This window comes from Saccopteryx bilineata, chromosome 1, assembly GCF_036850765.1.
Source record: "Saccopteryx bilineata isolate mSacBil1 chromosome 1, mSacBil1_pri_phased_curated, whole genome shotgun sequence".
NCBI classification, from domain to species: domain Eukaryota; kingdom Metazoa; phylum Chordata; class Mammalia; order Chiroptera; family Emballonuridae; genus Saccopteryx; species Saccopteryx bilineata.
Window position 1 is genome coordinate 141522472 of NC_089490.1, and position 25381 is coordinate 141547852.

At 50.4% G+C, this 25381-nt stretch overlaps 3 protein-coding genes across 5 annotated transcripts; 1 reads left to right on the top strand and 2 right to left on the bottom strand.

The window, feature by feature from the left end:
* Positions 1-701: 701 nt before the first annotated feature.
* Positions 702-9514, bottom strand: DDA1 (DET1 and DDB1 associated 1). Its single transcript, XM_066270345.1, has 5 exons — positions 9378-9514; positions 3504-3584; positions 3229-3280; positions 2778-2839; positions 702-1378 (listed from the first exon to the last, which is right to left on the bottom strand). Exons 1-5 carry the CDS (start codon positions 9378-9380, stop codon positions 1268-1270), a joined length of 309 nt encoding a protein of 102 aa, XP_066126442.1. The 5' UTR covers positions 9381-9514; the 3' UTR covers positions 702-1267.
* Positions 9515-14301: 4787 nt separating this feature from the next.
* Positions 14302-15089, bottom strand: MRPL34 (mitochondrial ribosomal protein L34). Its single transcript, XM_066270356.1, has 2 exons — positions 14787-15089; positions 14302-14568 (listed from the first exon to the last, which is right to left on the bottom strand). Exons 1-2 carry the CDS (start codon positions 14855-14857, stop codon positions 14355-14357), a joined length of 285 nt encoding a protein of 94 aa, XP_066126453.1. The 5' UTR covers positions 14858-15089; the 3' UTR covers positions 14302-14354.
* Positions 15090-16641: 1552 nt separating this feature from the next.
* On the top strand, positions 16642-24857 carry ABHD8 (abhydrolase domain containing 8). 3 transcript variants are annotated; one of them, XM_066270366.1, is made up of 5 exons: positions 16642-16840; positions 18011-18758; positions 21673-21846; positions 21987-22203; positions 22972-24857. In XM_066270366.1, the coding sequence occupies exons 2-5, from the start codon at positions 18019-18021 to the stop codon at positions 23128-23130; spliced, it is 1290 nt and encodes a 429-aa protein (XP_066126463.1). In that variant the 5' UTR covers positions 16642-16840; positions 18011-18018; the 3' UTR covers positions 23131-24857. The 3 variants fall into 3 exon arrangements, with proteins under 3 accessions (XP_066126463.1, XP_066126482.1, XP_066126473.1); XM_066270385.1 differs by having other exon boundaries at positions 16643-16840; positions 21676-21846; XM_066270376.1 differs by lacking the exon at positions 16642-16840 and adding an exon at positions 16943-17115.
* The last annotated feature ends 524 nt before the right edge of the window (positions 24858-25381 follow it).

The window sequence follows — 25381 nt, forward strand, 5'->3', positions numbered from 1 at the left end:
CACCCAACACAGCCCATGCTATGGACATCACCCAGAGCCAGGAGGTGAAACCTCTTTGTCCCACAACACTGCTGGGTAGCCTACTCGGGAACCTTCTACCCAGGGGGGTGGTGGGCAGCCCAAGCCTGATCTGGCTCAGGAAGGACCCTCAATGAGGATAATCTGGGGCAGGCATCCCCTCCAACTCCATCACTCAATCCCTCACCACCCTCCAGTACTACAGCCCCTATACAGGGCTGGTGGGAGGAGAGGCAGCCTTCCCTCAAGCCCTGGGCCCAGTGCTCACGGCCTCAAAGCTGCCTGGAGCCCGATGCCCTTTGTGTCCCACTGCACTCCGTGTGCCTTCTCTTGGAGCCAGAGCGCACGAAGCCAGGCCACCTGGGCTGTCTCTACAGTGGCTGATGGGCATGCCACCTGCTTGTCAATGTCCTGGGTGTGGGGTCCACCACAGCTGTCCTTGGTTGCATGGACTGTCTCTCAGGTGTCCTAATCCTTGGAGACACTTGACAGGTGAAGCAGAAGGGTGGGTCCAGGCAGGTCTTGACTTTGAGCAAGATGGCTGCAGCAGGCCCACAAGAGAATCCAACTGGTCCTGGAGCCCCAATGCATGGGGACCCCTCTTGGCTCCTCTTGGTAATGATGGGACAACTCTCAGTGGCTCCGTCCTCTGGGGCTGAGGCACATGGAGCAAAGACGCGAGATCAAGTAGGAAAGATCCTTTTATTGGGGTGGACATGGAGCACGCACCAGTCCATGATAAAATGACTTAAGAGAAAGATCCAGAAGGGCTGACTTCTCCCCATTGTGCATTCTCACAGCAGGGTCCAGGCACAGAATAGGTCCCGGTGGAACTGGAGTCAAGGCCAAGTCTTTAAGGCCAGACCAGGGAGAAAGGCCCCACCCCGTCAACCAGCTGCAACAGGGCGCATCTCTAGACAGCTGTAGACACACTCTGGTTCTCCAGAGGACTGGGGAGCAGAAGGAGGGGATCTGGGATGGGGTGGTGAATAACAATGTTTTTTTAAGAAGCATCTACCAACATCACACTACTGGGTCTGACGTCCCCTTTAACCATCGCTCAGTACATTTTACAGCATAAATAAAGACTCGAGGAAAATAAATACATCGGCTCCTATGAGGTTGGAAGTGGTGTGCATGGCGGGGTGTGGGCAAGCGGGCCGGTGGGGTGGGCGGGCAGGGTGCTTACAACACAGTAGGTGGGTGAGGAGCAGACAAGACAGGAGGCACCTATGGGGGAGCATAAGTCTTAAGTGTCCTCATGCATGTCTGGGCTGTCGGTCCGTGCGACCTTGCGGGGGGGTGCTGAGCTCTCGCCTTCGAGGTCCACTTGCTCCTGGTCTCTCTTCTTGGCAGCATTCTGGGAGATGGGGGAAGGAGGGCCATTGAGAATTCATCTGGGTACTTCCTCAAATCCTGCTACAGGGGTCACAAAGCTAGGCCTGGAGCAGGGTGGTAAACCCAGGGGCCCTGGCTGGGCAATCCCTCCCACTAACAGACCAGCCCCACTAAGCCACAGTCCCCTGGGGCTGCAGGCCTGCAGTGGCACTGCAAGGAGTCACCATGGCTCACAACAACCCATGTACAACCCAAAATGCTCAGTGGATTGACGCAGCCTGCTAAGGACAAAGGAATCTCATGGGCCCAGAGGAGCCCAGGGGAGCCCATGCACTGCCACAGAAGAGGAAAGTGGCCCAGTGTGGAGAAACCTTTCCCCACTGGCAGGAATCAATGTCTGAGTAAGGGGCCAGCATGGGCAAGGAGCTTGAGTTTCATAAGCAGTCACTTCATCATGTGGTCTCCCTTCAATCCTGACCAGAGCAGATTGCTATCAGATTCAATGTTAAGAGCAAAAACCAAACTGACCTCATTATAAATAATGAGATTTCCAATAAAGAAAGAGAAAAATGTCCTGCATGTTAAAAAGGCAATCTTGCTTGACCAGGGGTAGCGCAGTAGACAGAGCATCAACCTGGGGTGCTGATGACTTAGGCTTGAAATCCCAAGGTCACCAGCTTGAGTGCGGGCTCATCCAGCTTGAGCGCAGGGTTGCTAGCTTGAGCATAGGATTATAGACATGACCCCACAGTCACTGGCTTGAGCCCAAAGGTTGCTGGCTTAAAGCCTAAGGTCGCTGGCTTGAGTAAGGGATCACTGGGTCAGCCGGAGCCCCCCAGTCAAGGCACATATGAGAAAGCAATCAATGAACAACTAAAGTGCCACAACTACATATTAGCTGATACTTCTCATCTCTCTCCCTTCCTGTCTGTCCCCCCCTCCCTCCCTTGCTCCCTGCATCCCTCTCTCCCTCCCCTCCCTCTAAAAAAATAAAAATAAAAAGGCAGTATCTTGGGGGGAGGGTAGGAAAGGTAACTTTCACAGCAGCCACACCCTGTTGTGTTGCCTGAATTTTAATTGTGTGCACATTTGCCACTGAACAAAGATTCCAGATAATCACACTAGTGTCGATATACCTCCAGTGCTGTGCTGGCTGCAGGCCGCAGAAGCTAAGCCTTGTAGGTGCCTGAGCCTTGGTACGGCTGACAAGCCTTGCCTATCCTGAGCACCAGAGCTCTGTGGCTTTTGCACAGCCATTCCCTCCTCTGGAACACTCCTCTCTCCTGGATTGCCTACCAAACTCCTATTCAGCCCTCAAGACTCCACTTGAACCCCTGGTCTCCCAGACCCCTGTCCTTCTTATCCTCACTTAGAATCCCTGTTATCCCTGAATCCCAGCACTCAAATCTCACATGCCTTACCTTTTTGTCCCATTGCTGATGCAGGTAGCGCAAAAGGATGTTTGTTTTTTCTGTCACAATGACTGAGGAGGAAAGACAAAGTTTTAGGAAGAGGCTGCAGGGAGACGGCCCAACTTAGGATAGTGCTCGTCCCTCCTTGGCCTCCAGGACCATTTCTGCCCTGAGTGGCCTTACTGGAACTCAAGTCGGTATCCCAACATGGGAGATTTCAGGAAGCCTAGCATTTTCTCTCCTGAGCCCACAGCCACTGCCTGGGCCAGAGCCAGCTGCTCCCCAAGGGGCTGGATGTGGATACCAATGTGCAGAGATGAAGAGGGATCATGTAGAAAGCCACGCTTTCCACAGCTTCCAAGGACTGGGAGCTGACTGGCATCCCATAAGTCACCTCCTGCACCATGCTCCAACCTCTCCCCTCAGCAACCTGGATGAGAGAGAGTGACAGGCCACTTACTCTGTTCAGATGGGTACTCCCGCGTGGGCAGGTAGACTGAGGGGCGTCGATTCTGCAGGAGGGTCCAGAAGAGGTGTGTTAGGAGTGTGGGATAACTAGGGTCCCCTCACCCCTTGACTCGGCAACCACCCTCCAACGCAGATCAGAAGATGGACAAAGATCTTAAGGTGGGGCTGGGCCTGAAGACTGGCCTCTATTCACAGCGAAATAATCATGGGGTGGCACACATTATCCCCAGCCCCTTTTCCCGCATAGCTCCGTTCACTTGCACTCACCGAGGCTTTACACACAGAGTCGGCATGAAATCGACTAAAATTGCTTTTGTTGTAGACGGGCAATCCTTTCAAAAAATCTGCCTAAAAAATAGGGAAGATGGTAAGTGAGAAACCCTGCAGGGGCCAGCCCTGGAGCATCTGCAGCAGTGGGTGGGACTTCTAGGTGACTTCATTTCCTTCTCTCTGTCCTTTTGTAAGTTTCCCAGAATGCATGCTTCAGCTGGCCACCTGATGTGTAAGCTGTCATGACCAGAAAAAGTAACCAACCCAAAGGGAAGTATATATTCTATCTTGGGGTCCTCGCTAAGTGGGAAAACAGGCTCAGAGAGCACAGACCATTATAAAGTCATACCACAAGTGAGCAGCAGGGTAGAGAGTTGGAACAGGCCTGTCTAACTGCAGATCTGTCCTGTGTGCTTGTTGAATATTAAACTCCCAGTCTCATCTCCATTTAATTACCTTTAATAGACACCCAGATGGAGAATGGTTTATTTACTCTAAGAAATCCTGCAGGCCAGCATGACAATAAACACGGTGGAGACCAGGAGCCAGGGTGAAGGGGACAGGGAAGCCAGGACACAGGCTGCCACGACATAGAACTGGGAGCCCAGGGTTGACTGGCTTCTGAATTTCAAGAAGGCTCAGAAATCCAACTTAAATGTGTCAGGTTTTTAAAGTTGACTTTTTCCTAAAGCACTGTGCGGACCAAGGTCAGCTCAGGGGCTGCTTCTGGGGTCCCCACATCCAAAGGTTGCCCCACAAAGCAGGAAGGCCTCCCAGGGTGAGGCCAGAGACCAAGAAGAAACAGACTGCTCCTTCCTGCCACCTGCTGGCTGGGGCAGAGGCTCAGCACCAGAGGTCTCAGGCCCACAAGGTGCTGGAAAGCCAGCAACAGAATTTATTCACAGCTTGACTCTTGAAAAGTTCTTTGTCCCCTGACAGCTGGACAAGCAAGGGTGAGGGCTCTGGAGCAAGAGGGCCCTGACTCTAGGTGCAGGGCAGGGGAGGAAATGAGACTTAGTTACAGATGGACAAATAAAGGCCAATTGGAGCCATGTCCACTTCAGGAAACTGAGGCATGAGAGCATGGTGATGCAAGGGGAAGGATCAAGGCCAAGAACTGTGGGCAAGGGAGTGACTTCCTTGTAGAACAAGAGTACAATATTGTTGCCTGACCAGGCGGTGGCACACTGGATAGAGCATCAGACTGGGACGTGGAGGACCCAGGTTCAAAACCCCGAGATCGCTGGCTTGAGCCCAGGGTTGCTGGCTTGAGCAAGGGGTCACTCACTCTGCTGTAGCCCCCCAGTCAAGGAACATATGAGAAAGCAATCAATAGACAACTAAGGTTCACAACTATCTCCCTTCCTGTCTGTCCCTACCTGTCCCTCTCTCTGTCAAAAAAAAAACAACAAAAACAAAAAAAAAACTTTGTGATGAATAAAAACACAAAATTTATGAACTGAGTTAAAAAAAAATTTTTTTCAATGTACAACAGTGTTATCATGCTTGGAATGGGACAGCCAGGGAGAGAGAGATTTGCCACATGACCTGGCCCACAGAGGCTTCCCAATCTGGAATCACTCTGTCATAAGAATAAGGAAACTGCCTGGCCAGGCGGTGGCGCAGTGGATAGAGCGTTGGACTGGGATGCAGAGGACCCAGGTTTGAGACCCCAAGGTCGCCAGCTTGAGCGCGGGCTCATCTGATTTGAGCAAAAGCTCACCAGCTTGGACCCAAGGTCACTGGCTCGAGCAAGGGGTTACTCCGTCTGCTGAAGGCCTGCGGTCAAGGCACATATGAAAAAGCAATCAATGAACAACTAAGATGTTGCAACGAAAAACTAATGATTGATGCTTCTCATCTCTCACTGTCCCTGTCTATCCCTCTCTCTGACTCTCACTATCTGTATTAAAAAAAAAAAAAAAAAAAAAAAAAGGCCCTGGCCGGTTGGCTCAATGGTAGAGTGTCAGCCTGGCGTGCGGAAGTCCCGGGTTCGATTCCCAGCCAGGGCACACAGGAGAGGCGCCCATCTGCTTCTCCACCTCTCCCCCTCTCCTTCCTCTCTGTCTCTCTCTTCCCCTTCTGCAGTGAGGCTCCATTGGAGCAAAAAGATGGCCCGGGCGCTGGGGATGGCTCCTTGGCCTCTGCACCAGGTGCTAGAGTGGCTCTGGTCACGATGCCCCGAATGGGCAGAGCATCGCCCCCTGGTGGGCATGCTGGGTAGATCCCAGTCGGGTGCATGCGGGAGTCTGTCTGACTGCCTTCCCGTTTCCAGCTTCAGAAAAATACAAAAATAAATAAATAAATAAAAATAAAGGGTTTAAAAAAAAATAAGAAAACTGAGGCAGAAAGGTCATATGACACTCATTTGAGATCATCCAACCCCAATAAGAAAATGAGGAAGGTGATTTGAATCCAGGTTTGCCCAACCTCAAAGGCCAAGCTCGTATTATGTGACATGCCAATGGCTCAGCTTCCTCATCTGAAACCTAAAGGCTTGCCCAGGCCAGTTAGCTCAGCCGGTTAAGACCACTGATTGAAAGGTTGTAGGTTCAATACTTTGTCAGGGCACACATAGGAGGCAGTCAAAAAAACCCATGACTGAGTGGAACAAATGGTTCTCTTCCTCCTCCCCTCCTCTCCCTTCCTCTCTCTGTCTCTCTAAAACAATCCTGGCCGGATAGCTCTGGAGCATCAGCCCAGAGCACAGAGGTTGCCAGTTAAATTCCCTGATCAGGGCACATACAGAAGCAAGTCAATGTTCCTGTCTCTCTCTCAAAAAAAAAAAAGAAAAGAAAAAGAAAAAAAAGAAAGAAAGAAAGAAAGAGAAAGAAAGAAAGAAAGAAAGAAAGAAAGAAAGAAAGAAAGAAAGAAAGAAAGAAAGAAAAGAAAAATCCAAAGGCTCAGAGCTCCTAGAGGCTATGTTAACCATTCCTTCATGGGGTGGGGGGGGGTGGGGGTGGGGATCCATCCTCATGCCTGAGCCTAGGTGCTAACTCTTGGGGAGCTGCTGTTCAGATGATATGCCATCACCCCCTGGGCAGGCAGGAGCAGGTGTCCTCACCTCTAGGGGAGCCCCAGTGAGACCTCAGGAGGACAGGCCAGCCAGGGATGCTGGAATGTGGACAGGCCTCTTGCTCCCACTCAGGAGGTAGTTCTTCCATCTGGTTAATCTACTGTCCAAAGTCCCTCAACCCTGCCTCCCCTGACACAGTTCCCCTGCCCAGGTTGGCCTGAGACTATGGGGTCAGCCTCATCCAGCAAGTCCATCTTTCTCAGGCCCTTAATATATAGCAAGCCCATGCCAGGCACCAGGGCGCTGGGAAGGCACAACAGACCTATCTGCTCTTAGCCTCAGGAGCACCCAATGCAAAGAACACAGATATGGATTCAACAGCTGCACAGTAAATGCAAAATGACCCTGAGGGCAGGGTACCATGAGAAGCTATATGAGGCCCAGACAGTGAGGAGAAGCTTTTCTGGTCTGGGGTGATCAGAGAGGACTGCTGAGCAACAATGATACAAGCGCTGAGACCTGAAGCATGAGGAGGGGTCCTTGTCCCAGCTCAAAGCCCTCCATAGCTCTGGCTGGACTTGGTCCTCACTGGCCTCCTGCTACACACACTTTCAGCCCATGCTGTCCCACCCTCCAGGAGTACTCTTTTCTCCATGTGGGAAACACCTGCCAACCTCTCTACCTAGCTCAACAAACCTCCCTGCCCCTTCCCTCTCCTGCTTCCACACCTCGGAGACCTCTGCCAGAGCCACACTCATACCCTGAGGTCATCCAATTATACATGTCTTCCCTGGACTAGCAGCTCCCTAAGGGCAGAGAGAAAGGCAGGGCTAACTCTACCCTGGGTCTGATGGGACTCACATAGGGCTGGCAGAAGAGTGGTGAGAGATTCAGGAGTCTAGACCTCACTCGATCCTCTCTGGCTGTGTCACCTCCCAGCCTGGTGGCCTCTTTGGTGAATCAGGGAGGATCACAACAGGATCCCCTCCCCGGGTTGTTCTGAGTCTCAATAAGAAAACATAGCGAAAGAGTTTTGCACAGAGATCCCTAGAAGGTAGCTGTTAGCATCAATGCTAAATAAATGTATGAAGACAGGATTCTGCCAGTACTTTCTGTTAGCTAAGCAGGAAAACAAGGCTTCAGACATGGGGAGAAATCTTTACCTCAGCCAGACAAATCCTAGCCACAGCTGGGTCCAGAAGCCATCCACTGCCTCAGCAAACACTCACTGAATATCTGTGTGTCAGTCCCCTTTTGGACAGTCCAAGCGTCCCACCCAAAACAAAACAAAGAAGTCGTATGCTAAGAGAGAGACACTGAAGCCGCAGTCACAAAGGGGGCCCTCTGAGGAGGTGATGCTCACAGGAGGAAGAGCATTCCAAGCAGGAACAGCATGTGCAAAGGCACAGGAGTGGCAGGGACTTGGAGTGTGAGGAGGTGAAAACAAGGCCAGTGTGGCTGGAGTTCAGGGAGGGAGGAGTATAGAGCCTGGAGATGAGGTCATAGAGGTGGGCAGGAACCGTGGGTGCTGGGGCTTCATCTGGGTTACAAAAGGAAGCTCCTAGAATGTTTGTAAGTTAGAAAGTGTTTTGATCTGATTTACATCTTCAAAAACTTCCTCTGGTTTCAGGTGAATTATAAACTGCAAGGAGGGCAGGGTGAAGGCAAGGAGACCAGGGAGGAGCTTGTGGCAGGCCTCCAGAGAGGAAATGGCAATGCCTGGACCAGGGTGAGGCACACGGATGGATTCATGATGTGTTCTGGAGGCAGAATCAACAGAGCCCTCTTTTTGGATGGGGTTTGGGTGATGAGGCTGCAGTAATGAATCAAGAACAGCACACAAGGGTGGGTCCCCACACTCTAGAAACCCACTTTCCCATCTCCTTGCTGATCAAGTCTTCTTTTGCCTATTCCCAACACATCTCAAAGGCTGTGACTTATGGGCTGAGGTTTTGACTTGTCCAGACCAAAGCCTCCCTCACCCCTGTCAGCCCTGATAGGATGCCAAATAGCAGCAGGTGGGGGGAAGGAAGAACTCCATCCCAACATTGAGGCTGGGTTACCATCCCACATTACAGGTTGGGGAACCAAACCCCAAGAATCAGGATACCGAGATCCCAGGATGAGAGAATGGCCCAAAGAGAATTTTAAACTCCCAACTACCAGGTGGCATTACCCCCACTTCAACTATCAGAAAACAGGTGGGAGAGGATGTCTCCAGCGGGAGTCACTCAGCTTGTCCTTATCTGTTAACTTTACTACCTTAAACCCTTTACCTCAGTTTCCTAAACTGTCACAACCTTTTAAAGTCTGAACAATTACTAATACCCATTTATCAGGTAAGGGGTCTGGGGATTGGAGAGATAAAGTTGCTCCCTTTTAAGGACAGATCGGGCCCTGAATGATGGGTGTGGGGTCAGGGCTCTGGGGGACCGAGACAGTCACGATGTCAAGCAGCACCCTTCACCTCCCTGACGCCCAAACCGGCCTCCCAAACCCTCCTAAATAGGAGAGGCCCAGGCACGACGCGCCAAGGACGAGGCCAAAGCTGGGGGTCTCATGGAAACCCCATCCCCACCCTAGGCGATTTCAAGGGGTACGGCGACCCGGAAATGAATGAGGTATCAGGGCCTAAAATCCTAGGTGGGGGTCAAGGATCGGAGAAGCCCGGGCGGGGTCTGCAGAAAGCTCATAGCAAGATCCGGAGACCTAAGGTCATAGGTCAGAGGGAGGGGCGGGGGCGGGCCTGAGGGTCCAGGCTAGGTGGGGTGATTCCTGTATTACTGGAGAAGGGTGGGTCCGCGGCGCCATTTTGTCGAGCGAATGGGTAGTACGGGCCTTGCGGCTGTCCTTACCATCTTCTGCTTCCTCCGTCGCCGCCTCAGCTGCCGCCTCAGCCGCCGCCGCCGCCACCACAGCCGCCTTCTTAGCCGCCGCCGCACAGTAACTTCCAGCTACGATACAGCGCACCTTGATGGCACCGTCGCCCTCCCGTCATTGGTCCGTCCTCTAACCCCGCCCCAGGATATGCAGTAACTGCATGCTCCCATTGGCCAAATACAGATAAATCACTCGCTCATTGGCCGCCACAGCTCCTCTCTTTGTAGTCAAGTTCGGTTGAAGGAGCAAAACCCTGCTCGGGACGTAGAAACGATAGGGCAGAAAAATCCGAAAGTGGGCGGAGGCCCCGCCCACAATGCCTCTTGGGATTTGTAGTCCGCAACTCTGGGAGGTTAGGCCGGTTTCCTTTCTAGTTTCTTTGCCACGCTTTTTTTTCCTTAATTTTTTATTCATTGATTATTTGAGAGAGAGGAAGTGGGGGGAGAGAGAGAGAGAGAGAGAGAGAGCGAAAGTGAGAGGAGAAACATCGATTTGTTGTTCCACCTATCCCATTCACTGGTTGATTTTCCTGTTTTGTGCCCAACCAGAGGTGGAACCTGCAACCTTGGTGTATTAGAAGGATGCTCTAATGAACGGAGCTATCCCACTAGGGCTTAAACATTTTCATAGGTCTCATCGGGTTCCCACGGCAGCCCCTGAAGACAGGAGCCCACCAACACTTCCAGGCCCCCCAGAGTCCCAACCTTAGGTTCCACCATTTCTAAACAGCTCCTGCAGCCCTGGTGGGGTGGCTAAAGGTTGCAAGCTCCATCCCCATTTAGAGTACCTACGAGAAGAAATCAACGAGTGTACAGCTAAATGGATCAACGAGGTGGAACGAGTTGATAATTCTCTCCCTTCCTCTTTCTCACAAATCAATGGGGGGAAATTTTTATTTTTTATTTTATTTTTTTACAGAGGCAGAGATAGACAGGGGCAGACAGGAACGGAGATGAGAAGCATCAATCATCAGTTTCTCGTTGCGCATTGCGACTTCTTAGTTGTTCATTGATTGCTTTCTTTTTTTTTTTTTTAATATTTTATTTATTGATTTTTTTAGAGAGAGAGGAGTGAGAGAGAGAGACAGAGAGAGAGAGAGAAGGGGGAGGAGCAGGAAGCATCAACTCCCATATGTGCCTTGACCAGGCAAGCCCAAGGTTTCGAACCGGCGACCTCAGTGTTCCAGGTCGACGCTTTATCCCACTGCGCCACCACAGGTCAGGCCCATTGATTGCTTTCTCACATGTGCCTTGACCGCGGGCCTTCAGCAGACCGAGTAACCCCCTGCTAGAGCCAGCGACCTTGGGTCTAAGCTGGTGAGCTTTTTGCTCAAGCCAGATGAGCCCACGCTCAAGCTGGCGACCTCGGGGTCTCGAACCTGGGTCCTTCCGCATCCCAGTCCGACGCTCTATCCACTGCGCCACCACCTGGTCAGGCGGGAAAATTTTTTAATAAAGAAAATTTAAACAAGCTTCAGCACTAGTTCTTTGGATGTTTTTGAACTAACAGATTAGACTTTCTTGTTCCCATGGCTCCTCAATCCAAGGATCCAGTTCCATCTCCCAGGCTCCAAATTGTGGGCCCCTGCATCCTCCTTCACCACCTTTTATCCTGACCCTGGTCCAATCCCCTCTCCCTTTGGGCCCTCCTTAACCCTGGTACCTCCAGGAATCTAACTGCATGCTTCCTAAAGCCAAGTCAGGTTCCTTCCCTGAGCTCCCAAAACCCTGACTCCACTGTGTCCACACTGCCTGGGTATAGCACATAAGAAGTACGGAATAAGTTACTAAGTGGAAGCTCCTAAGTATTACTACTCCAACAAGAAATAGCAAAGATTTGCTTGACCAGTGGTGGCACAGTAGATAGAATGAAACTCTGAGGTTGCTGGGGTTGCGTCCAGGTTGAGCACAGACTTGCCAGTTTCAGCATAGGGTCCCTCCCTGGCTTGGGTGCGGGGATCATTAACATGATCACAAGGTTGCTGGCTTGAAGCCCAACGTCGCTGGTTTGAACAAGAAGTCACTGGCTCGACTTGAGCCCCCTGGTCAAGGCATGTATGAGAACAATCAGTGAACAACTAAAGTGACTTAACTATGAGTTGATGGTTCTCATATCTCTCTCCCTTCCTATTTTTCTAGAAAAAAAAAAAAAGAAACAGCAAAGATAAAACACCTTATTTTATAGGAGCCAACTGAGCCTCAGAGAGCTAAGATCTTGCTCAAGGTCACAAGCACATCACCAACAGGCAGGTGGAGGATTCAAACTCCTCTTAACTCTCCACAAGCCTTCCCAAACCTGTAAAAGTTATGAAACATATGACAAGTGAGCCTGACCAGGCGGTGGCACAATGGATAGAGTGTAGGCCTGGGACATGGACCCGGGTTCAAAACCCCAAGGTGACAGGCTGGAGCACAGGCTCATCTAGCTTGAACACGGGCTCAGCAGCTTTGGTGAGAGATCACTGCCTCAGGCGTGGGATCATATAATTTGTCCCTCACCATATCATGGTTCACTTTTCGCAGTCTCATTGTATCACAGATTTTTTAATTGTATGTATCTAATTTTGTATCACAGATTTTTCACTATATTGCGGGATTTTGCGGTATATAGGTATATATTATTATTTTAATTATTTTTGTGGTAAAACAAGCATTTCCTAGCCTAAAAAATTGAAAACAATATAAAAATATTAAATCATATTAAAAGAATATTAAATTAAAATAAAATTTCAATATGGTACTACTGGTACCAATTTCAATGGGTACTACTGGTGAGTACCCATATAGACTTTTACGTTGTTAAAATTACATAGGTTTAAGAGTGTAGAAAGTTTTTAAGAGCATAGGAATTGTTTATAAGTGTGGGAAAGGTTAATAAAAGTGTGGGAAAGGTTTATAAGAGTGTGGGGAGGGTTTATAAGGCCTTAAATATATATAAATAATAAATATAAGGTTGCTTCTTCGCGGACATTTGCCTATCACAGGAGGTTCTGGAACCTAACCCCGCTATAGACAAAGGACCACTGTACATGGGCGCTGGCTTGAGGCCAAAGGTTGTTGGCTTGAGCCCAAGGATGCTGGCTTGAGCAAGGGGTCACTGCCCGCCCCCATTAGGGCACATATGGGAAAGCAATCACTGAACTAAAGTGCCTCAACGAAGAATTGATGCTTCTCATCTCACTCCTTTCCTGTCTGTCCCTCTCTCTCTTGCTAAAAAAAAAAAAAAGGACAAGTGAAAAAAAAGGTTTTTTATTTATTCATTTTAGAGAGGAGAGGCAGAGAGAGAGAGAGAGAAAGGGGGGAGGAGCAGGAAGCATCAACTTCCATATATGTATGCCTTGACCAGACAAGTGTAGGATTTCGAACCGGCGACCTCAGTTTTCCAAGTTGACTCTTTATTTATTTATTTATTTATTTTTTACAGAGACAGAGAGTGAGTCAGAGAGAGGGATAGACAGACAGGAACGGAGAGAGATGAGAAGCATCAATCATTAGTTTTTCATTGCGCATTGCAACATCTTAGTTGTTCATTGATTGCTTTCTCATATGTGCCTTGACCACAGGCCTTCGCAGACCGAGTAACCCCTTGCTGGAGCCAGTGATCTTGGGTTCAAGCTGGTGGGCTTTTTGATCAAACCAGATGAGCCTGTGCTCAAGCTGGCGACCTCGGGGTCACAAACCCGGGTACTCTGCATCCTAGTCCGACACTCTATCCACTGCGCCTAGTCAGGCCCAGGTTGACTCTTTATCTACTGTGCCACCACAGGTTAGGCAAGACAAGTGTAAATTTAGATGTTTGATGATATTAAGAAATTATTGACTTTTTCTAGGTGTTAAATGTTTTGTGATTATGTTTTAAAGGCTCTTACTAGGAGAGATGCATTCTTAAATATCTGCAGAAGAAATAACCGCTCTAGCCAGGTAGTTCAGTTGGTTAGAGCAGTGGTCCCCAACCTTTTTGGGCCACGGACCGGTTTAATGTCAGAAAATATTTTCACGGACCGTCCTTTAGGGTGGGATGGATAAATGTATCATGTGACCAAGACAAGCGTCAAGAGTGAGTCTTAGATGGATGTAACAGAGTGAATCTGGTCATTTTTAAAAAATAAAACACTGTTCAGACTTAAATACAAATAAAACAGAAATAATGTTAAGTTATTTATTCTTTCTCTGCGGACCGGTACCAAATGGCCCACGGACCGATACTGGTCTGGGGGTTGGGGACCACTGGGTTAGAGCATCATCAGATATGCCAAGGTTTCATGTTCAATCAAGTCAGAGCACATAAAATAATCAATGAATGCGTAAATAAATGGAACAAATCAATGTTTCTCTCTTCCTCCTCCCTACCTCACTCTTTCTAAAGTCAATAAATATATTTTTTTTTAAAGAAAAAGAACTGGCAGCCTGATACCTGAGATTTGCTTCAAATAAACACAGGAGGAGGTAACTGGTGGTCAGGAACAGGTATGTACACAGGTTCACTGTACTTATTCTGTGCACTGTTGCCCTATGGTCGAAATTCTTCCTAATTCAAAAGTGTAAAAAGAGACTTGTAAGCCCTGACCTGGCAGCTCAGTTGGTTAGACTCTAACCTACCTAGCATCCAGCCTACATACCAAGGTTGTGGGTTTGATCCCTGATCAGGGCACATACAAGAATCAACCAATAAATACATAAATAAATGGAACAACGAATTGATGTCTCTCTCTCTCTGAAGTCAATTAAAAAAAAAATTTAAGGGACTTTACAAGGGCTGACTTCCTACTTCCCCTTCCAACATAAGCGCAGAAGACTTCTATCCCGCCAAACCACCACTCTGGGCAAACCCTGTAACTGAAGAAGCGCTCAGGTCTTCGTCACCCAATCTCCCCACAAAAACAGCAGCAAGAGAGGTCGATCCAGGGAAATGATTTAATGGGGGGTTAGGGGGTCCCATTGGCAGTGTCGCGCTCAATGGCTCAGCGATTTGCGGCCCTTGAGCATGCGGCGAAGGATGACCTGGACGCCGGCCGGCGTGCTCAAGCGCTTGATCCAGCCGTGCTTGTGCTTTCGTTTAATGTTGCTTGGCTGGTACTCGTTCCCGCGCGCCTTGCCACGGCACGGCTGCGTGGCGGGGAGTCCCAAGGAGCCGGGTAGCCCCAACAAAGCCTGAGGCTGGAGCCACCTGAAGGGGCAGAGAAGACAGTGAGAAAGGTCAGAGGGAGCGCTGTGTGGCTTCGGCTTGGCGCTCAACTTCTCTAAACCTGGGCTTCCGGATCTGTGCCGCGACTGAGCCTGGCTGCATAATGAGCTCAGTAAATGCGTTAGGCACTGGCAAGTCGTCTGGTCGGTAAACAGCTGACTCCAGCTCCCGACACCGGCCTAATCCCCCTAAGGACTCACCTGACACCTAGTATCGCCGCCGACCTAATGACTGGAGACACCAGGCAACTCCAGGATCTGCGAAGAGCCATATCTAACCGTGAGTCATGCAGTCCCCGGCGCCAGCAACTCCGAAATTTATAGGCTCAGCCGCTGCGGAACGGAGACTTCTGGGAAATGTAGTTTCTCCTCCAGCGTTTCCCTCATTGCTGCGGGGGCCTCCTGGCGTTGTAAGAAGCAGGTGAACTGCATGCCTTCGGCATGCGCATGCATACAAAGTATTATGTCCCGAGGTCTGCTGGGAGTTGTAGTTCTTTCTCCAGTCGCCTGGCGAAGGGTACCCCCAGGGTGGCGGTGGCGCAGCTGGTGGCCGCTGCAGAAAATAGCTAGTTGATTCTCCCACTTCCATTGGGAGCCGGGCACACAGCTGCCTGGCAGCTTTCCTCTGGCCCCAGCCAAGTATCCGCCCCTTGGAGGAGAGCCCAGGAGGTCTGAGTTCGAGTAGACTGGTTGTCCGTGGAGTGATCCCTACTCCTCTCCTGGATCCAATGTCTCAATCTGTAAGCTTGCAAGCTTGCCCTTGGCGGTGCCCCCATTCGGGCTTTAGAAGAATTTTTCAGATACTCAGATCTGAGCCCCTTCCCTTCTCACACAACCCTCTACGGCTTCTCATTGTCCCAGGGAAACTATCCAGCTCCTCTGGCAGACATGTGAAGCCATCGACACACAAACACGCTGAATTTCAGCTACGCCCTCCCCTGCTTGATGCTCTCCTATTCATCTTTTTTAAGCCCTTTTCTCAGATACTCTCTCCCTAAGCGCTGCCCCTCTCTATGGTCCAACTCTACACCCACATGGCTCTCCCCGCACTCTTCCGGAAGTCCGGGGCTCCCTCAAGAGCCAAATTTGGGGCTGAGTCCCTGCAGTCAGCCAGCATCTCCCAGCTTGGTGAGAGGGTTGTGTTCTGCAAGAATAATCTCCAAGGAGATCTCCGAGTGAGCAGGAGTGGGTGGCTGGACCTAATCCAGTTCTGGCAGCAGATTGTAGAGGAGTTGGGAATGGGCAAGAAATGGTTAACCCCTTGTCCTCTGAAGCCCAGACTAACCCCATCGTCATTCAGTAAACCACTACAATACTACACCAGTACAATGCCAATGAAGTATCAAGCGCTTACCCTGCTGTTTCACCTGCATAGAGAACTCATGAGGGGATTTCTATCATAGAGATAAATAAATGAGTCTTGCCCAAGGTCACATATCTGCAAAGGTCAGAGGCTGGATTTGAACCATGGGCTCACTGACCCCAGCTGGGTCCACAGAGTGACTAGTTAAATTGGGCGATCTGGAAAATTCCAATTCCCTAATTGCCCATAGCGCCAAGACTTCTGTTTAAAGATTTAACGAATACATTTTCAGAACTTGGAATCATACAACCGTGGTTCCAAATCCTCACCCTCCTCCACCTGCCAGGTGATACTGTGCCCTTTATGAGCCTCAGTTTCCCCACCTAAAATTGGAAAGATCTTGTAGTCTCTAAACGGAAACGTCAACACAGAGAGAAGGGCTTGGAGGCTTCGTTTAGGGTTCAGGGCAGTTCAGAAGCAAGGGATGCCGAGGGGAAACTATTTATAGCAAGGGGGCTCCAGGTGCCTACCCCTTGAGCTCCGCAGACCCCAACTTGCGACCCCTTCTCGGCCCTGGGCCAGATCCAATTCCGTCCTTTACCCCTGTAAGCCCCTGTAGCGGGCTAGGCAGTTACTTCCAGAGCCCGCCCCCATCCCGAGACGCAGCTTCTGATTGATAGTCTAACTAGGGCAGGTCAGTTCGCAGCTGCGATTGGCCAAATTGCCCGTCAGTCGGCGTGAGGTTCCGCCCTACCGGGGACAGACTTAAAGGGCCGGCTTGCTCAGCTGCAGCGGTGGCATACCCCATCGCTTATCATTCCTGGCCCGCGCAGTCCCGTGTAGACGCGCCGGGCCCGACTCCGCGCCACCATGTAAACGGCGCCCGCAGGCGCACGCTGGCTTCTCAGCCAGGACCCTTCCGCCCCGCCCCGGGCCTGGGGCCCTCGATGAGGTGAGCGGGGATTGGGCCCTGGGAGTGGGAACATCAACGCCTCCGGGGCTTGCACTTCAAAAGAGGTTGTCCACAAAGCCCGCGCTCGGGCTCTTGGGAAGTCGTGGAGCCCCAGTGGCCTTGACCCCGCCACAGTGCTAATAGGCACTCGGGAAAAACAAAGGCCTGGCACTAGGGAGTAGGACTGGCGTGGCGTATCGGTGTGACCCTCTGCAATCCGGGATTGGGACCCCTCTGGAGGTGGGGGGTGCGGCCTGCTCCTCCTCCGTGAGCAAGTATGGGCCATTGGAAGGTCTTAGGTTATCCCCGCGTTATCCCCGCGGCCCTAAAGATGGAAACGGGGAGAGGTTGGTCCCATCTCCAGGTCCTAGACAATGAAGGTGCGCTGAGCGGGTATCCCCCTTGAGTTATGTAACTGCCTGTGGTTGCTATGGACACAGAAGAGGTGGCCCTGGGAACAGAAGAGAGACCTGGAGGCCCCCAACCAGAGCACTGCCTTCTCCATCCTCATCGCCATTATTAGGGTTTGTGTATCAGATTACCAGAATCCAGTGCTGGGGCCTCGGCTTGTCCGCCTGTGAAACAGACCCAGCATCCCATGTTCTTGGAAAGATATGGACAAAGCCTCTGGAGCTCAGTCCTGAATCCTGTCCCCTAGGGCCTCACCTTTCAGGAACCAGGTTTAGAGACTTAAGATTGGGGCATTTTTAGATGCCTTCAGAGGCCCTCAGAACGTGGGTTTAGTGACAGTGAGTTTATGAAATAGTGCATGTGTGAATGGATGGATGAATGAATGGGCTTAGGAAACTATAACTGCTATAAATCTGGCCTGGGGGGGGGCTTCCTCAGGACTGGGCCACATTTGACACAATGTTCCCCACCTCAAAAAGAAGCCCCTCTCCCCCACAACACCACCTTCCCTATGGATGCCTCTCGGGGTTAGCCATAGCCAGGTCCTCTCTAGGATTGACCAAGGTGGCCGACCCCCATGCAGGCACTGACCAGACAGAACATCCCCATGGTTAGCTGGCTCTGGTCCTCCATAAACTGGAGCCTAGAAGGGGCCTCCTAGGATAACTCACTTGATTCAAGTGTGGGAGATGGGTGGTGTGCGGGTGGTGGACTCCCTGATTTGAGAGCCCCTGAGCTGGCTGTTTTCCTCACTTACAGGACACATCATGCTGACCGGGGTGACCGATGGGATCTTCTGCTGCCTGCTGGGTGCACCACCCAATGCAGTGGGGCCACTGGAGAGCGTTGAGTCCAGTGATGGCTACACCTTCGTGGAGGTCAAGCCTGGCCGTGTGCTGCGGGTGAAACATGCTGGACCGGCTCCAGTCCCCACCCTACCTCCCCCACTGCCTGACACAGCCCAGGGGGACCAGTCTGGCTTGGTCCGCTGCCAGCGCCGAATCACCGTGTACCGCAACGGGCGGTTACTGGTGGAGAACCTGGGCCGGGCGCCTCGAGCTGATCTCCTGCATGGGCAGAATGGCTCCGGGGAGCCGCCGGCCTCTCTAGAGGTGGAGTTGGTGGACCCGGCGGGCAGCGATGGCCGTTCAGGCCCGGTCAGCACTGGAAGTGGCAGTGCTGGGCGACGGCGGCGAGCACGGCGCCCCAAGAGGACCATCCACATTGACTGTGAGAAGCGCATCACCAGTTGCAAAGGCACCCAGGCCGATGTGGTGCTCTTTTTCATCCATGGTGTTGGCGGTTCCCTGGCCATCTGGAAGGAGCAGCTGGACTTCTTTGTGCGCCTGGGCTATGAGGTGGTGGCACCGGATCTGGCTGGTCATGGGGCCAGCTCAGCACCCCAGGTGGCTGCAGCCTATACCTTCTATGCGTTAGCAGAGGACATGCGCGCCATCTTCAAGCGCTATGCCAAGAAGAGAAATGTGCTCATTGGGCATTCCTACGGGTGAGCCAACACTGGAGTGGGGGTGGGGGTAAGAGGTAGGGGCTAACAGAATCTGGACACCCCATCACAAAACACTGATTTCCCAGCCCTGGCCAGGTAGATTGGTTGGTTGGAGCATCCTCCTGATACGCCAAGTTTGAGGGTTCCATTCCCAATCAGGACACATACAGGAAGCAACCAATGAGTGCACAATAGATCGATGTCTCTCTCTCTTTCTCCCTTTCTCTCTATCTCGGAAATCAATGAATAAAAAGAACAAAAACAATTTTTAAAACACTGATTTTTCCCATTATAAAATCTCATTCACATCTGCAACAATACAGGGATTCCCACCACCACTGCTATTAACATTGTTTTTGAGCAATGTTTCTCACTATTGACCTTTTTGATCCAAAATTTTTTTCGGGGGGGGGGGGTGTGGGCTTTCATGTGCCTTGTAGAATGTTTAGCAGCATCTCTGACCTCTAGATGCCACTAGCACAATGGTCTAGTAATGATTGTGACAATAAAAAATGTCTTTAGATGCTGCTAAAGTTTCCCTGTTGGGAAGAATTATGCCTAGCTGAAAACCACTGTCTTCAATTAAGTTCAAAAATTACTTGCCCTTAAGATATCAAGGACTCCAAGGAAGAGCTAGTTGGACTCCCATAAATTATATTTATAAGGCTCAGTTTGCTATAACTCACTCTCCCTCAAAAGGGATAATAGGCCTGATCAGGCGGTGATGCAGTGGATAAAGCATCAACCTGGGATGCTGAGGACCCAAGGTTCGAAACACTGAGATTACCAGCTTGAGCATGAGATCATAGACATGACCCTGTGGTCGCTGGCTTGGCTGGAGCTCTCTGGTCAAGGCACATATGAGAAAGCAATCAATGAACAACCAAGGTGCCTCAACTATGAGTTGATGCTTCTCATCTCTTTCTCATGTCTGTCTCTCTTTCTTACTTTAAAAAGGGGGAGAGGGATGATAGATAATACCATATGGCATTTAGATGAGAGTCCACTCTATGAAAGGCTCTGGGCCTGGGCGCCTGATCACCATCAAGCAATACCACTCCTTTTTTTTTAGTTGATCTTAGAGAAACGGAGGAAAGGAGAGAGAAACATTGATTCATTCTTCCACATATTCATGCATTCACTGGCTGATTCCTGTTTGTGCCCTGACTGAAGATTGAACCTACAATCTTGGTGTATTAGGATGATGCACTAACCAACTGAGCTACCAGGCCAATGCTAGTACTCCCGCCGTTACCTAGGAGGAAAGGCAGACTCCAGTCAGCCAACCAGGTTGAGAATCATTGTTTTAGTGCTTGTAGCTCATGCAACAAGACAAGAAAAAGAAGTGTTACATAAACTTCTGAAAGAAAGGAGGCTCTTATTTGTTTATTTGTTAACAACTCCCAAAGTAGATGTTTATACTAAATAATTCCTCCAATTAAATAAGCACCCATCTGTGCTAGTTCCTGTGACCTCTGTAACAATACTATGAGGTCAGCACAGTTACTCTTTCACAGATATGGAGAAGTTATGCTATCTGCCCAAGAGCACTCAGTGAGTCACTGGGTCTACCCAACTCCTACCTGTCCCATCATCCTTTTTTTTTTTTTTTTTTTTTGTATTTTTTCTGAAGTTGGAAACGGGGAGGCAGTCAGACAGACTCCTGCATGTGCCTGACCGGGATCCACCCGGTATGCCCATCAGGGGGCGATGCTCTGCCCATCTAGGGTGCTGCTCTGTTGCAACCAGAGCCATTCTAGCACCTGAGGCAGACGCCATAGAGCCATCCCCAGCACCCGGGCCAACTTTGCTCCAATGGAGCCTTGGCTGCGGGAGGGGAAGAGAGAGACAGAGAGGAAAGAGAGGGGGAGGGGTGGAGAAGCAGATGGGCACGGCGCTTCTCCTGTGTGCCCTGGCTGGGAATCGAACCCAGGACTCCTGCACGCCAGGCCGACGCTCTACCACTGAGCCAACCGGCCAGGGCCCATCATCCTTCTTAACAGCAGATATTGGCAAACTTTTTCTTAAAGGGCCAGATAGTAAATAGTTTAGGTTTGTAAATCACACAATATCTGTTGGAACTTCACAACTCTAATATCATCACAGGAAAGCAGCCATAATTATAAACAAGTAGGGTGACTGTATCCCAATAAAACTTTATTTATAAAATATTTTACAAATTTACAAAACTGTAAACTTAGTTTACAGAAACAAGCAGCTAGCTTTAGAGAATGAGAAGCTGGACTGGGGGGCTTCTAGGCTGAACCCTTCCACCTTGTGTTATAGGCAGGCAGATGTGGCACACCAGAGATCAGTAGCAATTCTTAAAGGGAAGAGATGCACAGGAAACAGTGACCTTCTTGCCTGACTTGTAGTGGCACAGTGGATAAAGTGTTGACCTGGAATACTGAGGTCGCCAGATTGAAACCCTAGGTTTGCCCAGACAAGGCACATACGGGAAGCAACAACTAGTTGTTGCTTCCTCCCACTTCTCTCCCCTCTTTCTCTAAAAATCAATTTTGAAATATATAATAATAAATAAATAAATCAGCATCTGCTTTAAAAAAAGGAAACAGTGACTTTTGCTGGACAGCCAAAGGGTTTGTTAAATCAGATTGCTTTTCTGACAATTGACAATAAGTAATTCTTACCCCTTTGGAGGTCATAATGACTTTGAGAATCTGATGAAGGTTCTAGATTTTGATTCTCAGGGGAAAAAATTGATCCTCAACACACATACAATCTCATAATTTCAGAACGTTCAAGATACCCACCCACCCCTCACCCCTACCCAATGGACCCAAGGGGAAGAATCTTGGCCTTCAGGATCTGCATCTGGGGTAAGGGGTATACAAACCCATTCACTGCCTGTAATATGCTGACCACCACTCTTCAACCCCACCCACCCACCAAGCAGTGTCTCTTTCTGCACGTTCCTGGCACATGAGTACCCAGACCTGGTGCACAAGGTGATCATGATCAACGGTGGGGGCCCCACGGCACTGGAGCCCAGCTTCTGCTCCATTTTCAACATGCCCACGTGTGTCCTGCACTGCCTGTCGCCCTGTCTGGCATGGAGCTTCCTCAAGTGAGTGACCCCAGCCCTGGCAGACCCCAGCACCTCTCCAGTTGTGTGGGAGGGGAAGCTGTACAGCTGGGGCTGGTATGGGAGACGCCCCTAGTTTGCTGGATGGAACTAGGGCTCCATCGGTGCCTCCCTACATCCAGGGCTGGCTTTGCCCACCAAGGGGCCAAAGAGAAACAGCTACTGAAGGAGGGCAATGCATTCAACGTTTCGTCCTTCGTGTTACGGGCCATGATGAGTGGCCAGTACTGGCCCGAGGGAGATGAGGTCTACCATGCTGAGCTTACTGTGCCTGTCCTGCTCGTCCATGGCATGCATGACAAGTTTGTGCCGGTGGAGGAAGACCAGCGCATGGCTGAGGTAGGGGCTCAGCATCCTGGTCACTGTACCCTCAAACCCCCCTCATTCAGACCAGAGGGCCTTGGCCATGTTCTTCAGCCCCAGGGACATAGGAGCTTAGATCAAAGAATCCAGAAAGTAGAGCTGCCCTGGCCAGCTATTAGGACTGTGCACTGTACCCCTGCACATAAAAAGGTGCTTTTCACAGCTGGAATTTGTGTAAGTGACCAGTGAGTGGGGTGGGCTAGAGAATTCTGGGATAGAGTGGGCTAGGAGGTCTTTAGATCAGAGATTGCCATAAAGGGGTCTTAGGATCATTAACATTTGGAATAGCTCTGGATCTGCAGTTCTTAACCAGTGATAATTAACCAGTGATGATTCTGCCTGCTAAAGGAAACTTGGGAATGTCTAAAAATTTTTTTGTTTTAACTGGGTGGAGAGAAAAGATGCTACTGGCCTCTGGTGGTGGAGGCCAGGAATGCTGCTCAACAGCTTGCAACCAACAGGATGGCCCCAAGCAAAGAAGGATCTGACCTCAAATATCAGTAGTGATGAGGTTAAGAAATCCTGCTCTGGTCATATTGTAGGAACATAATAAATGTGGAATGGATAAATATTGAGTTGGGCTCCAGCAGGGCGACAGGCCATCCTCCAGCTCCCCCTTGGGTGGAAGTGGAATAATGAAGGGGAGACTGCAGGAGAGGCTTCCCGATGCTGCAAGCCCTGGGAGGCTGGCGGGGAGTCACAGGGCAGCTAACCATGCATACCCTGAGCCTGTGTCCCCTGCAGATTCTGCTTCTGGCCTTCCTGAAGCTCATCGACGAAGGCAGCCACATGGTGATGCTGGAGTGTCCAGAGACGGTCAATACGTTGCTCCACGAATTTCTGCTTTGGGAGCCTGAGCCCCAACCCAACTCCCTGCCCGCGCCCCCGGAAGAGAAAAAGTAGCCGCTGTGCCAGCGGGACATCGCAGGAGAGCCGCAGGATCTGCAGCTAGGACCGCCTGGGAGGGCCTTTTGCTCTGGTGGGCGGGGTCAGGGCGGGGATACGCCCCCAGGCTGCCGGGGCTGGGCTTGGCACTGGAAGGAGACAGGTTGACAGCCACACTCTGCTTGCTTCTTGAGGAGGCCCATCCGGTTGTAGCAGGTATCCCTGCAAGGATGACCTTGTATAGAAGCTTCCTCCTCACCATGGCCATGGCCGAGGTGGCGCCCACCTCACTCTTATATGTCACCCGTCCTTGATCCAGGGACCGTAGGGGCCCAGTCCCATCGCTGGAAACCCTCTTCCCACCCACTCTCACAACCATTCCCTGGCGCTGGTAGCTTTTGTTGCCCAAGGGGGTGGGGGAGGGATGGAGGGGCTGGCGCCACAGAACCTAAGCATCTTAACTTGTAACTCAATAAAAAGTGACAATCCAAGCCTCCTGTGTTGGGCGGCCACAGGGCACGGCTTCCCCTGAACCTGTTTCTCCATCTGCAGATTGGGCTGATGGGGGTGTCTCCCCTTCAGGGCCTTCCAGGACTGCTTCCTGAATTTCCCCTCACTCCTCAATTACACAGGGGTGCTTGGGCAGTATTCCCAGAGAAGAGGGCAGATAGGAGGTGAGCTCCTTGTCCCTGGAGGGGACAAAGTCCAACTGAGATCCAGACGAAGATTGAGGTGAGGGTGAGGGTATCGTGTGTAATTACAGCAGACATAGTTATGTCAATTGCATACAACGCCCCAGTACTGACTGCTTGCCACCCATGTGTCGCTGAATCCCCTTTAGGGCATATAGCAAGTCAGTGCCTCTTGCTATCATCCCATTTTATCTTTCATCTTGGTTTCATCTTTGCCTCGATTTTTATTTTGAAGTCACCAAGTCTATCTTTTCCCATCTTGCAGAAGGATTTCTCTGCCCTGTAGCCATGCTCCTGGTCCTCTGTACTTTATCCTAATGTATGTATACCTAGATACATGGGTTTGTGAGAACGGTGGGAAACAACTGTCCCCTCTGGTTGCTGCCTCATGGGTCCTTCCCCCCCCTAGTTTATGAGCCCACCTTTCGTTTACTATATAGCTGTCCCTTGGGAAATTCTGGAAACAGTTCTGTCACACCTGGGAGGTGTGATATCTAGTGGGTGGAGTGCAGGGATGTCTCCTGATACCCTGCAATTAATAGAACAGTCCCCACCCCATCCAAATAATTCGGCCTTAAGAATCAGTAGAGCCGAGGCTGGGAATCTGCTAGACCAGTGGTCCCCAACCCCCGGGCTGCGGACCAGAGAAAGAATAAATAACTTACACTATTTCCGTTTTATTTATATTTAAGTCTGAACGATGTTTTATTTTTAAAAAATGACCAGATTCCCTCTGTTACATCCGTCTAAAACTCAGTCTTGATGCTTGTCTTAGTCATGTGATACATTTATCCGTCCCACCCTAAAGGCCCAAAAAAGGTTGGGACCACTGTGCTAGACAAATCCCATCTCCTTGGGGACTTTAGGGGGTCTCTAGATTCTTTCCTAGTGAGTCGTTTGTGAATTACTGGGCAGATGGCACACTGTTTTAATTGCTGTCACTTCATCAGGAGACTTGGTGTTTCGGAAACTGCCAAGCTCAGAGAGAGGTTTCTTCAGTTCCATTAAAATGGGAAAGCCTAGCCTGATCAGTTGGTGGTGCAGTGGATAGAGCATCAGACTGGGATGTGGAGGACCCAGATTTGAAGCCCCAAGGTCACCGGCTGAGCGTGGGATCATAGACATAACCCCATGGTCGTTGGCTTGAGCAAGGGTCACTTGCTCTGCTGTAGCCCCCCAATCAAGGCACATATGAGAAAGCAATCAATGAACAACTAAGGTGCCACAATGAAGAATTGATGCTTCTCATCTCTCCCCTTCCTGTCTGTCCCTATTTCTGTCAAAAAAAAAAAAAAAATCCAGAGGCAGGGTCCCTAATTACAAAACCAGTCATTTCCTAAGGGGAGCCAGGGGCTCTGCAGAGAAAACTAAGCAGGTGAAACTCAGCCAAGGTTAGTCCAATCCCTTTGGGACTTGGTTAATTGATCCACAGTGAGGGGCTGTGGGGAACCCAGGGAGGTAGCAGATCTCCCATGTCTCTAAACGCACTTTGGAGAAACAAATTCTGGAAAACTTATTAAATGATCCTGCAAACACCTCACTAGTGCCACAGCCTGGCATTTTACTGAAAGCCTTTG

Bases quoted from the DNA above. Each gene is read 5' to 3' on its own strand.
- MRPL34 (XM_066270356.1), bottom strand. From the start codon at position 14,857: ATGGCTCTTCGCAGATCCTGGAGTTGCCTGGTGTCTCCAGTCATTAGG. The intron at 14,569-14,786 runs GTGAGTCCTTAG...CTGCCCCTTCAG, and splicing joins GCGGCGATACTAGGTGTCAG to GTGGCTCCAGCCTCAGGCTT.
- ABHD8 (XM_066270366.1), top strand. From the start codon at position 18,019: ATGCTGACCGGGGTGACCGATGGGATCTTCTGCTGCCTGCTGGGTGCA. The intron at 18,759-21,672 runs GTGAGCCAACAC...CCACCCACCAAG, and splicing joins CTCATTGGGCATTCCTACGG to CAGTGTCTCTTTCTGCACGT. The intron at 22,204-22,971 runs GTAGGGGCTCAG...TGTCCCCTGCAG, and splicing joins AAGACCAGCGCATGGCTGAG to ATTCTGCTTCTGGCCTTCCT.
- DDA1 (XM_066270345.1), bottom strand. The intron at 3,281-3,503 runs GTGAGTGCAAGT...ACCCTCCTGCAG, and splicing joins ACTCTGTGTGTAAAGCCTCG to AATCGACGCCCCTCAGTCTA. The intron at 1,379-2,777 runs GTAAGGCATGTG...CCCATCTCCCAG, and splicing joins ATCAGCAATGGGACAAAAAG to AATGCTGCCAAGAAGAGAGA.